This window comes from Galleria mellonella, unplaced genomic scaffold, assembly GCF_026898425.1.
Source record: "Galleria mellonella isolate WM207_F2 unplaced genomic scaffold, CSIRO_AGI_GalMel_v1 utg625, whole genome shotgun sequence".
Taxonomy (NCBI): Eukaryota; Metazoa; Arthropoda; class Insecta; order Lepidoptera; family Pyralidae; genus Galleria; species Galleria mellonella.
In genome coordinates this window covers 68402-82566 of record NW_026442129.1, presented here as the reverse complement: position 1 = coordinate 82566, position 14165 = coordinate 68402, and the positions used below count along the sequence as shown (strand labels likewise).

The 14165-nt window shown below is 34.3% G+C and overlaps 2 protein-coding genes across 2 annotated transcripts in view; one reads left to right on the top strand and one right to left on the bottom strand.

Annotated features, from left to right (window-relative positions):
• LOC113511295 (prolow-density lipoprotein receptor-related protein 1-like) overlaps nt 1-11433 on the bottom strand; it is an 87613-nt gene extending 76180 nt beyond the window's left edge. Inside the window, 1 exon segment of the mRNA XM_052899683.1 lies at nt 10968-11433. Coding sequence (XP_052755643.1) covers nt 10968-11076 — 109 coding nt within the window. The 5' untranslated portion in view covers nt 11077-11433.
• A 756-nt stretch (nt 11434-12189) lies between these two features.
• LOC113511066 (NADH dehydrogenase [ubiquinone] 1 beta subcomplex subunit 3) lies at nt 12190-13981 on the top strand. The gene is made up of 3 exons (XM_026894647.3): nt 12190-12340; nt 12631-12765; nt 13684-13981. Exons 2-3 carry the CDS (start codon nt 12635-12637, stop codon nt 13856-13858), a joined length of 306 nt encoding a protein of 101 aa, XP_026750448.2. The 5' UTR covers nt 12190-12340; nt 12631-12634; the 3' UTR covers nt 13859-13981.
• Nucleotides 13982-14165: the final 184 nt, after the last annotated feature.

The following is a 14165-nucleotide window of genomic DNA, read 5'->3' as shown; positions in this document are numbered from 1 at the left end:
CTACTGTACTTATTTAAAATTATAAATTAATATTAGTACTGTGACTTATGAAACTACAGTTATGTTTTTACGAATAAATCTCACTTTATTTTCATTTCATTTTATTAGGGACACTTTCTATGACAAATATGCCATTTACTGAAAACCACAAACAATTGGACTTCTATTATAACAAAATTAGTCGACACAAAAGAATCCTCTCCATTAAAAGTATCCATCAATCATCATTTGTTACGTTTGTTGGTGCGCGCTGTATATGTAGCAGTATAGACATACTCGTACCTACTCGGTACTAGTTTGGGATCTATTTGTTGCCCTTGTTTTGTGCTCTTTGTCGCCTTTATGTTTTATGTTTATTGTTTGTATTTATTCTGAGAGGAGTGAAAGCGTGTCCTAGAGATGTCGATAATAAAGATACCGTCTCGGCAGTTTCTTAGTAATACACTGTGTGATAACAAACAGCGCGGCAGCCGAGCGCGCACCCCTGACCCCCCGATAAAGTTATCAGCCGCGTCCGCGACCGACCGCACACGGACCGCTACATAGATCATTATTAATACATATCTATTAATTCCTTCCATTGTTAATCATCTCCCACACAGTCGTGTACTTTGAGTAATTAAAATATTTTAGTAAATATTATTCCATGTAGTAATTTTTCTCCTCGTATTTTACACAGGAGTGCATCAATTTTCATGCATTTTGTACTGAATGTATTTTTACTTACATGTAAAGGTCGTGACGTAGAATCTTTAATTTAATAATAATAATATATATTCGTAACTAATCATAATAAAAATAGATGTTTTATCTCATTGAAACCATTCCACTGTGTTTTTATGTACTTGCCACCATGTTTATTATGTATTTTTTTATTTTCTTTTATTTGGGACACAAAAAGTACAATTAACATAAAAATATTACGTGATAAATAGTTAGTAATCAATAATGTGTTCTCTAATAACTTATATACATATATTTTATATTTTGCAACGTCACCTCAAAAAGGTGGACATTCGCCGGTGCCTACATTGTCGTGTAGGTATTTCACGCGATGTTCCACAATTCCGAACCGATTTTGCAAATTGTTTTTTCAATCTAGAAGCTTGTAGAGCTTCTAGATTGAAAAAACAATCAATCCCATATTTAATTTTGTATGTCAGTTTTTTCTTGTAGAACAGCTTAAATTAATGCTTTATACGACAAAATTAAAATAATCGTTCTACTTGTCGGACAAAAGTTCCACTAGCCTAGCCTAGGTACTTACGATACTACTATATAGGAAACTCGCTGTAATATAGTGTTATAACAGAGAGTTAGGTAAATATAAATTACATATAACTAGTCTGGCCATAAATACTGTTACATAAAAACTTTTCTTTTTTCAACTTTTTAATTACTTTGAATTTGGAACACGTTTATTATTTTAAAAACTTTTTTCGATTTCGCGCCATTTCTCATATGTTTTCGTGTTCATTATCAAATAACAAAAAGGAACGGGGTGTTAAAGAAAACAAGATTACAGTGATCGCCTTGCACAGAGTGGGTATGGAGCCGTCGGTCAAAACAGTGATTCTACAAAATAAAAATATAAAAAGTGGATGGTTGTTTTTTGGATCAAAAAACACACTGTAGTCTGTATAAAAGTCGAAGGTGGCCATTTCGAATAGAATATTTTTTTTATTTTTTGCTGAGACTTTAATAAATATATAGGTAAACATTTTAGTAATATTACATTAGTTCATACAAAATGTATTTTCATTTGCAACAAAACTTAAGGCTGAACTAGGTACTTTAATAACTATATCTTAATGTATAATACGACTATACAACAGATATGATACAAGAGAGTGCTTCAAAAGATCATATCGACCGCGAAACCGCAGCATCCAGTCAGTTTCTTTGTGGTCGCTATCTCACATTACCACTCACTGTCCTTTGTTCATAATGAATGTAATTACGTACTATATACATATATACACGAGTAATTCGTACTAACTGATCAAACACATAACACGTATTAGAGACAAATACTAATATTGTCATGTTAAAATTTGTAAATACCTAAAAGGACAGATATTCATGGAAGGGAGCAAACACCAAGACGACTACAAGACGCTCAGGCTGTGGGATGAGCTCCCTGCCGAGGGTTTCTCTAGAGACTGCAGTATGGTGTTCATCAAAAAGAATATATTTATTAAAGTGTCTTCAGGGTCGGCAACGGGCACGTGACACCCTTAGTGTCGCAAGCGGCCATAGGCTTTTTTTTTGTTTTATACAACTTAGAACGACAAACGAGCTGACGGCCCACCTGATGGAAAGTGGTAACCGTCGTCTATAGACATGAGCAGTACCATGGATATAACAGAGTATACTGTTTCGTCCATGATACCTACCATGCGTTGCTATTTCTGAGGACTCAGGTGTTATTCCTCTGTACCCAGTAAATTCACGCCATATCCCACCCTTTGAACCGAAACACAGCCATGCAAACACAACTGCTTCAAGGTAGAAACACGAGTGGGACGGAGGTACCTAAGCAATCGACTTTTGTACAAAGTCTCCCTCTGGTGAAGGCAACAGTGACCGTTTACCATCAGACGGGCTGTACGCTTGTTTGCCACCTTGTGGTATAAAAAAAATAGTAGAGATAATTAAATAAAATAAAATAAATTTCAGTATGCAATGAACGATTGAACTAGATTTATTATTTTTTTATATTGGATAATTCTTATTTTAATTCAGAAGGACAAAGCCGCGAGTCGCAACTAGTTTTGTAATGTTTGGATTGCGTAGTGAGATGTCAAAATATAAAATAGTGTTTCATTAGAGACAGTGCGCTTTACGCCTGGCTGTCTACTGAGCAGCATTAAGCGACATATTCAAACAGCTTTACCAACTGTCACATTTATAATATTATTTTATTATTAGTTTTTATCTGCGACTAGCTCCGGGTCAATAAGTATCCTATGTCCTTCTCCACGCCATGCGCTAGGTATGTGTATATTGAACGAACTCTACTACATCAATATTCGTACATATAATAAAATCATAACCGGCCGCTGTCTGTACGTGGCACATATATAGGAACAACTATTGTAGAAGGACTTCATGAACGCAATAGAATTCAAAACAATTACTTTTAGTATTTTTATCTGTTTAGGTGTACATTTGTGCGCGCTAATCTCAGAGACAGCTTAACCGATTTGAATGCGGTTTTCACTATACGTTGCGGTTTGTCCCATTTAACATTCAGTGTTTGTTTTATTTCAATCGGTTCATAAATAAAAAAGTTATATCAATTTAAAGAATCACATATAAAATGATATCAAATAACTGATCAGTTAAATTGGCTAAAACTTTTTTTTCTTTTATGTATTTATTTTCAAAAATTCTGTCTACTCGTGCGAAGCCGGGTCGGATCGCTAGTTTATAATAAGTATATAGTAAGGTTTAGTAAGTAGGACGTCAGCATAATTAACTAACTACACCGTACGAGTGTGGCTATTCACGGTTCAGATGGTGATTCGAATGGCGACGCATCAGCCTCAACTGGCTCTTTGTTTTTATTAACAACGCTCTTGTGAATGACGATACGCCGTATCTTTGTATTATGGTTATATTTAAGAGCTATTTAGAGCACTAAATATACACGATATTGTTGGTATCAGCGATCGGCAATTTTACAGCTTTTTGAGATAGCTTCGTCGTTGCATCACGTTTTGCTGGCTTTGAAGAGTTATGTGTCGCTAAGAACAAGGAATTACATAGAAGAAATGATAAAATTGACAATTCATAGCGGGCTAGTGTATGGAAAATGTTATACGGCCATATAACCCTACCAAATTCAGATACTACCTGCTTGCATATTTTCTACATAAACTGTGTTGAATATACAATATAGTAATGTAAAATTGTCATTGATAAATAATTGACATATCAAACATTTTCTATACACTAGCCTGATATGAATTGAGAAAAATTACAAATGATGGTGTATCTTTCGTTCTCTTTTTACTAATTATATTTGCATAAAAAGAAAGGAGGCAACCATATGATTTAGTTTTTATTTTTATCATTCCTTCTATGTAATTCCTTGTTCTTAGATGTACCACGCTACCAGTCTTGCGAAACTTCCATACTAGCTTTAAATGTATGGATTTGGTCAGAAAACATCATGCCAAAGTTTAGTTTTTTTTTTTAAATACAACTTAGAATGGCAAATAAGCTGACGGTCCACCTGATGGAAAGTGGTAACCGTCGCCTATACACATGAGCAGTACCATGGACATAACAGTTAAATGATCAAATCACAATAATGCCAACTTCAATAACAAAAATGCTGTCAAATGCAATCTGCTGGCTATGGCTGCCATCTAAACTAGTCATGGAAAGATTTGACTTTGTATTTCATATTTCTTTTTATTTTGACGTGGGAATTATGACTATTGTCACATGATTCACGTTTCAGTGAGAAATATTTACATTTTATTAATATCGAAAAACGAACTATAATAACATTTTACTCCCATTCGTTTCCATTTTGAATATCAGGCTGGTTATCATAACGAGAAAAGGCGGTTTTTTTTTAACATATTGGTAAGATTATATAAACAGATTGGTAAGATTTTCCTGACCGAATCGGTTTACGTAGCCTATATGAAATGCGCTCTTTTTTCCCCTTGGTTACTTTTTGCGCACTACCATAGTTTTAGATTTGTGTAAAGGCGGATTTGAAATCCACTCAGTAGGTACGTATATCGCAAACGCGCCCGTTTCGTTATCGCTTTCATTAAAAAAAAATACTTTGCACTTGAGAAGTGATAAACAAAGTCAACATTTTATTATCCTATCAAAGTTCTATTCTCAGACTTTACCTACGGATTTTAACACTCGTGTATACTTTGGCTACATATTTTAAGCAGGGCCCGATCAATTTTGCCGCTCCGAGCGATTATAATATTTGCCTTATTATTTCAATTAGATTACTGTTTATTATTACAATTTTTAAGTGGATAATTGTTATGTTTTTTGTATAATGCAATTGTATTTTCTAAAGTAATTTTTTATACAACTTAGAATGACAAACAAGCTGACGGCCCACCTGATGGAAAGTAACCGTCGCTTATAGACATGAGCTTATAACATAGTATACTGTTTTTTCCATGATATTCCCCATGCGTTGCCATTCCTGAGGAGTAAGGTGTTATGCCTCTGTACCCTGTAAATTCACTGCCATATCCCACCTTTCAAACCGAAACACACACATACAAACACAACTGCTTCACGATAGAAATACTAATGAGGCAGAGGATAATGATTAATTAATTTTAATGAATGTTTTATGTAATTAACAATTTGTCTACCTTATGATGGTGAAACATAGCGCACTACACTTCTACAACATCAAACTTATAACTATAGCTATGTTTATACAAACAAATAATTGATCGATTGATTGACTTAATCTGCAATTACGACAAAAAGGAAATAAAAATTAGCCACTGACGCGCGGCATACGAGTAGACAGGGCGCTCGCCATTTTTGGTAACATCCGCTCCCAACATTACTGTTTTGGGTAATTGACTGGGTAAAGATCGAGCTATCTACGTCTGCAGATTTTTTTAATATGTTGAAAGTGAAATAGTAACCTCGTTTGGTCTGCGCTATCGGTGTAGGTACGCTGGCGGTAAACCAGTGCATACCGTCACATATTTACCATCGTTCTTCTTCTCATCTATTCATTCTTTTAAGTTTGATGGAAGATAATCGACGACACGTCGTAATCTGGTTCTAAAAAAACATTTAAAATCGAATGTCCATCATATGCGCCGGTCCTCATGCATATGTTTGTCTGAGAACAATGGACGTGCGCACCGGCGTCATGTTGTGCAGCGTGCAACAATTACTTGCAATTGTGTAGGGCGGGTGGCGAGCGGCGAGTGGCGAGACTCGCCATCCGTCGGCGACGGCAGGTCTCACTGCTCCGAATATTAAGAGGACACTATCAAAACAAAACTACGCAGAGAGGATGCCTTAATGGCATCCCACCCACACTCGGCGTCGTCTGATGAGGAGATTTGACTATAGATACTTTTCAGCAGACTTCAAAAAAAGGAAGTCCTCAATTCGGTTGTATTTTTTTTATATTTTTTACCTCATAACTCCGTTAGTTATAAACCGATTTAGATAATTCTATTTTTTATAGTAGTGAATTGGCAAATAAGCATACGGCTCAGCTGATGGTAAGCGGTTATCGTAGCCTATGAACGCCTGTCAGGGGCATTACGCGTGCGTTGCCGACCCCGAAGAAACCTCTTTACCCATTTTTGAAGAACCCCATGCTGTCTCTTGAAAAATCCTCTTTTATTTGAAACAGTATACTTACCTACTTACAAAAAGGTTCCATAGAAATTTTATCAAAATCGACTCAGTACTTTAGTTTTAAAATCAAAATAACTGGTTTTGCCAACTTTTTTGGAAGTAGTTTTTTTTCTGTAGAACACACAATGTTAAATTATTGTTAGTTAACTTTTATATTGTTGTCGCCTGATTGTGATATTTCTTTACAATCGAAGGAGTTCCTACTGCCGTGGTTGCTCGTATTCATTTTGTAAAGGACTAGTTTATTCTCAAATAACATTTAAAAGAAGTAAATTTTCAATTCATTATATTTTTTATTTATATCATACGCGATAGCTGCGCCAATTTTAAACCAATTTTAGTAATTTCTTTATAAAGATATACAAACAGCGGTGCATAGGATTGCGATTCTTTATCTTCTTAAAAAGCAGCTAAAGCCAGATGGATCTCTAACGTAGGACACATCATGAATAAGGCATGGCGGTGGCGCCTTGGGTGGTTTTAACAACCGACTTCAAAGGAAGAGGACAATTTGGTGATATTTTTCTTGTTACCTCATAACTCCGCCAGTTATAAGTCGACGCGGATTTTTTTTTCAAATGGGTCCCACAGAGATTTTATCAAAATCGGTTTAATTTTTACAACAAATAATCAATTTTGCCACTTTCTCAAACTTATACCTATAATCGACGATTACCTTAGACGGGTTCTGAACTCGTCAGCTTGTTTGCCGTTCTTATTAAAAATATTTTTATCATATTAAGTACTATGTAAATCGCCGGAACTATAAGCTGTGACAACAGTGAGTGATCTTGCTTAGTATGCGTGGAGTGTTTGCGTGGCTAGTCGAAAGTAATGGGCGGTTGTTTACCACCAATTTATAGCACGATACAAACGTATTGGCCGTGCTCCTGCGCAGGATGCGCGCCCATTTGTTGAGAGCAGCGGGGAACGGGGAGTGGCAGCGGCCGGCGGCCGGCGGCCGGCGGCCGAGCGGGTTGCGTGCACGCACATCCACACAACACATCAAGCTTATCCATATACAAATTATACTAGAATACAAATTAGAAGGCATTCAATTAATAAACAATCATTCTTTCATGTGTATTTTGTGTGGTGCATAGAGAATGGGCCGTTATTGTAGTTCAAATGAACTATTTGAGGGCTGCGGATTGTTAGTAACGACGACTAGCAATCGTATTGCTAGCAAAATAGCATGTCAAGTCAATTTCCATGTGGTTATAAGAAATAAACATTGTTTACTCAGTGTGACTTGTAATTGTTTGTGTTTATAATAAGTTTGTAATTTTTTGTAAGAAACAATCATGTGTATTTATATATCTACCGAGTGGATGACTCCTAGCGAGTTCATCAAGATCAACTGACCACACTTTATACTTTTATATCTATCATTAAGCGATAACCAACAGCACAATTTTTTTTTATAATATATAAGAGGCATTCACTGTTTACTAATTCTACTTAATTATTTATAAAATTGGTACTTATATTGATGATATAAATAAAATAAACAGCGTCGATGTAGAGTTGATAAATGGTGGAATTTGGAATTCAGTGAACATAAAAAAACAATTCATATGATTAAATCTATGGCAGTGTAGCTCTCGCTTATAATGGTAAAAAAGATTTTTTTCCAATTCGCAGCAATTACTCCAGCTAGACGGACAACAGTTCATTAACATCTCACGAGTGCCGTCGGCGCGGCGGCTGTGGTAGGCGTGTGAAGGTCCCGTGTCCAGCGCGACCGGTTATCGCGATGGGCAACTCACAGCCAGTGTTCTGCGGGACGTCGGCTGTCGGCCGGACCGCGGATTCTCGCAAAAAACGCCTGGGCTCAAGTGCCTGCCATACGTTCAGGTACCTACTGGCCCAACGTTCGCAAGCGCCAAGGTCAGCTTCTTACGACCACCTAATTATCAGCGGAACGGTCGTTTTCTTCGCAAGCGTCTATGGCGTTTGAGAGGGATGCATTCATCGTAATATTTATTTCAATTACTAATGTGAAGTGCCTGCTTGTAATGACATATCGTATCTTATTGTCTAATAAAGATCATCTGGAAGGCACACACTTATGCGATTTTATTTTACGTTTTTTCGTTAAGCATGAAACAATAAGATTTTTTTTCTAAAAGAATTACTTTACTAGTTAAGAATTCGATTCTAATGGAGCGCTCATTTCGTTGAGTGCAAGCTAAAAAGCGATAATTGTCTAATAGAACAAGTTGTCATAACATTATGTTCTTAATACTCTTAGATAGATTTTTTTTTAAATAACCCGTCATGTGATCTGACCACCTTCAGGGTCAATATAGTGCATAAACGAAGGCAAAGGCTATAGTAGTTATTAACAAATATAAATTAAAAATTACGGAATCGGGAACTCGATCTTATTCCACGTACATACGTATGTCTATTAGTAGAGAGAAGAATCAGTCGCAATCAATAGACTCGAGAGTTGCTCAATTGAAAACAGATGCACGCATCGGTGTACGCATCGGTCCCACGATACGTAGCAGTGGTCGGTAATTAGGAGTTCTTAATTTACACCCGTGTAAGGATGGTATTCGGTTACGATACGAATTCGCCGGAGTACCTACGGACGGCCTTGTGGCTTACACATAATTTTAGCGAACGACTAACACAGTTCCCCACACGCGACGTATATGGTATATGGGCGGCTACATTAGAAACTACGTGTTATATTAGGTTCAAACATCATAAAGGCCTATAATATTATTTTACTTTAATAGCAATGTATTTGAAACAACAGGATGTAATAATTTTACATTTAAGCCATGATCCAGTAATATGAGTAGAAATAGTGTACAAGCTAATTGTTGTATCTGATAAAATATGGTAATTGTTGTTACTTTGTCTATAAATAATAACATTAATAACTCCTTTGTCCTCGGTATGGCGGCGTCCATGTATAGGTGGTACAGACAGACATCTGGCTAGTCGTCGTCGCTCTGGTCTTCTGCCGCGCATGGCAATGCATGAAGGGTATCATGGATGAAACTGTATACTCTGTTGTCTTGGTACTGTTCATGTCTATAGATGAAAGTTACTATTTTCCATTAGGTTGGCCGTCAACTTGTTTACCATTCTAAACTGCATTCTTTAATCTATAGAAGAACTCTGCTTTGTAGCACATGCAACTTTTCTGGTATTATCATCATGTGGGCTGTCTCCACTACATAGTCTGTACCCATCATATCCCACCTATCCTAACCCAACTATAAAACAGTCTATTATGTTCAAAAGTAACACAAATTAAAAAACGGTAAAGTCATTAATAATTTTGCTTTGTTACTTATACAAGTATCATTTATATGATAGTGTTTCTATCATAATTCCAACAATATTGGTTGCTTTTTAATCCAGTTCCATTGAATTGAAATATATTGTATGTCATATACAGCATACTTTATATACGGCACACATCCACTAGGCATCCATCAGGCGGCAACTGATGATAATACTGAAGTCTTCTTGTCCAACACTTTTTTTCTATTTTAAATTAATCCTCTATTATTTTTTGCCTGTATACATCAGCATATCTACAGACAAATAATAATAAGGGCTACATAATAAAGGCCCGCAGCTGTTTTCAACAATTTATAATTAGCCCTAATGAATTATATTATTTTGAGTTGTTTTCCAGATCTTACATATGATAGGTTTACAATATTTTGAGTTATATTTTCCAGATGTAAAACAGGCCAGGTGGAAATTTAAAAGAGTATATAGAAAATGTTCTGATCAAGTCATTAAAACTTTTCAATACAAACACAGGCAAATGTGAGAATGTGGTTAATTAGACTGAACAATAGAGTTTTATATTATTAAATGATGTATAAAATATATTCTAATCCTGAGATCACAATCATTTACATAATATAAATAATAAATCATTAATTTCACTTAATTTTGTTTTTGTATTAGATTTTTCTATGATATCACTTACCATATACCATAATATGTATTCATTAACTGAAGAATGTCTGTCTCCACAATCTTTATATATACAGTTTCCATCAATATACCACTTTATATATATATATATATATATATATATATATATATATATATATATATATATATATATATATATATTAATATTTTATAATTGATTCTTTATGAGCATTCCTAAATAGCTTGGATAATATTTAACAGTATAACAATTATACCATAATGTCAGCACTGTACAATATTAATATGATTGTTTATACAATATTTCTATATATTGTTCATTAATTATGACTGTACGCTTCTAAAATAATTAAATAAATTAATGTTTTTTTAATATTTGACTTTTGTATTTCCTAGTAAGGATATTGTATGTTTTTATGTTTTCCCACAAAAATCTTATTAATGGTGGAATTAAAATATTAAAGCAGATGGTATGTATGTACTGTAAGAATTGCTTAGCATCACGCAAACTGTATTCTTCATTATTTTTGTTACTTAAAAAAAAACATGATCCATACAGTGATGGTCTTACGAACTGGCTAGATTCAGTTTGAATTGATTGAATATTTAATATTACAAACAAAGTACTTATGTTATGCTGAAGTACATACCAGGGTGTGGAAGAGGTTCAGCTGGCTGTGCCGCCGCCGCCGGCGCGGCGACGCACACAGCTGCTACAAAGGCGGCCAGCACGGCCGGCCTGCCACACGAAGGGCTCATTGCACCCTCTTATTGTATTAACATCTATTTAATATCATCACATAAACAGCACCGCGACCCAATGTCTCAAAAGACATTTAATATCACTTCTATTTTTATTAACCGACTGTGGCGTGCGACCCTTCAATACCGGGCAATGCCCCCGAGAAATACTTGTCTTTTAAATTACTGTTCGTCCCACTAATGATAGGAAGTCTACTATAAAACTTCCAGTTAGAATAATTATGTAATTAATTATTTATTTTATTTTTCGCACACGATTAATACAGTTAACTACTTATTTATAAACAATACACAAAATACACAGCACGAAACGAACGCGTCGCTTTCGCGCCGCAGATAAACTAAACAAAAACAAGTTATCAAAATTCACGACAGCGTTGCTCAACGATATAACGTTATTGACGGATATCGTTCAATATCTCTTTTGCAATAACTGTTTGGAATATTATTCCAAATAGTTATTACAAGTCTAATAATTATAATAGCGATATTCCCAAGATCAAATAATTATTTTCTTGAATTTCTAAAATAAATACTAAATTGTAACAACATCTGATTGAATAAGGATTATTTCTGTTATAAAAACAAACATTTCTCTATAATTTGAAAGAATTACCTAAAACGTGCTCTCGTAAAGAATTAAAAGATTATCTTGACTAAAATCAAAGTTATACTCAAATCAATGTCAATCCAAAGTTTTACATGAACCTACATTTTAATAATTTCTCTTTTTTGATTTTTCAAATTATGTTAATAAGAAGTTTTTAAATAATATTTTTAGTAAAAATACTTTATTTCTTTGAGAAAGTTACAGTATATGTATTTTAAACTGTTGTCATATAACACAGAGCTCTTTCACATTTAATACAAATTTAACAACATTCCATTTTAAAAAATTTGACACAATTTGGGTTACAAGACTGTTGTATAAAATTCTTTATCAAAAACACATACATACGTTTGAAAATATTGCGTCGTTTTTTTTGTCAATCAAGTATTTTATTACTTGGGTAATTGATACATTTTAAGCAGGAGATATATCGTAGTTCATAAAAATGTATAGTAAGTTATAAGTGTTTAATATCAGTTATTTCCTTTCCTAATCATTGAAAGCCCATACCTCGTTATGTCAAACCGATGTTGACATCTAAATGTCATTGTCAAAATTTTTGAAGTTTCGACTACGACAATTGACAAATAATAATAAAGTAATTTTCATTTGATTGTACTCTTTTTCTGAGGAATAATTTTTATTAATTGTGTACGTACCTATTTTTTATTTTTTGTTTTACTAATATTAATGTAAAACTTTTATTTCATAAATAAATTGCATTTTTGTAAGGAATTATGTAATCATTTTTACCGTATAGGTTAAGTTTATTTTTTATACCCGTTTTAATGTTTTTCTGCCTGTTATGATTAGAAATTATATTTAATAATTTCATTAACATTGCCAAATATTATTAAAGGACTTACAAAGTAGTGATTATAAAGTTAAAATAAAATTAATTTAATAGAAGACAGTGCAAAAGTTGTTTATTTTTTTCTCAGAACCATGGGCGGTCACGGCCATGAACCTCCGTACAAAATTCCGCCATATACACAATTCCAGATCAATGGTATCCCTCAGTTGGAAGAGCTTGAGAGAGCACTCGCAAAGAAGGGGCTTCGTGACCCATGGATTAGGTCTGTGTTTTGAATTTTTTGTCTTAAATTTTTTGCTTATTAGGTTCAATCATATATTATTGAAAGTGAAAAATTTGAAATATGTTTTTGATAATATTTCTATATAAATTTTCAATTATGTGGAACATTCCTAAGTTTCTAATCATAAATAAAAATGTTGACTATATAAATATATATTTAATGGCTGTGAACCTATTGCAGGTCACAGTCAACTTCTAGGGTTCAATATAGATTAACTTGGGTTAGGTATCAGTTTTTAAGCCTTAATTACAACATAGATGTAAAAGTTATATACTATATTATATCTAAGTTCTACAACATTTTAATAAAGCTATAAATTAACTACTAATAATTTGAGGTGTTTTTCTGATGTCAGGAGTTGGCATTTGTAAATAAATATTGCATATATTTACAGAATACATCATCAGAAACACTTGTAAACATCATTGTTTCATTTTCCACCAAGTAGGTTCATTAAATTGCACATAGTTGTTTCACCTCCTTTCAGTTTATCCTCACAGACTTAACCAAATCCTTTACAGTGCAAGCTGCTAGATTCTGGAATTCCCTTCCAAATAATACTAGAATGACACAGACTGTCCGTGCCTCCAAAGCTCAAACAAAAAGATTTTACAATTGACAATTAAGTTGTATGTTTATATATATTTGGTTATATTTATGTATTGTATTATAATTGTAGTGATAAGGGTGTGCTCAGGACCTGGGTTTCTCTCATAATAACTACGCCATGATTGATACTGCTGTTTTTCTTTAAGCAAAATCCGTCTTAGATTTGCAACATATTGAGCTATTAGGATGTAAAAATACTGTAGTACATGTTCATGCAAATTGAGTATAAGGATCTTTATACTCAATGAATGTGGAGATCTGATCAATCAACAAATAATTCTTTCTCAGGAATGAAGCATGGAGGTACCACCCTGGATTTGGTACAAGGTTGCAACGCGCCAAGAATGTGTTTTTCCGTGGCTTTAGCATTGGACTAGCGCTCACCGTGGTGGCGGTCGGCGCTGAGAAGCTCCTGGGTGGCGGTGGGGACCACGGGGACCACGGCCATGAGGGTGGGCACTGATTTATGTCTAGGATAGGATATCTTTAGTTCATCATAATTTATACACTTGCATTATGGCTTCTGTATTTACATAAAATACTTGATCCAAACTGTATATTTGATTCAATTACATAATTATATAGACCTTTGATTGTTATTTTTTTGAGATTGAGAAGATCAAGTGTGAATGTGTGGCACTTGTTATATAGTTCATGTTCTGTTGATACAAGTGTGACCAGGTTTAATAGCTGATAGCGAGTAGTGAAAAGAATATCATTATGTCAGTCAGCATGCAATGGAAAAATGGCGAAGTACCGGTGTTGATTTA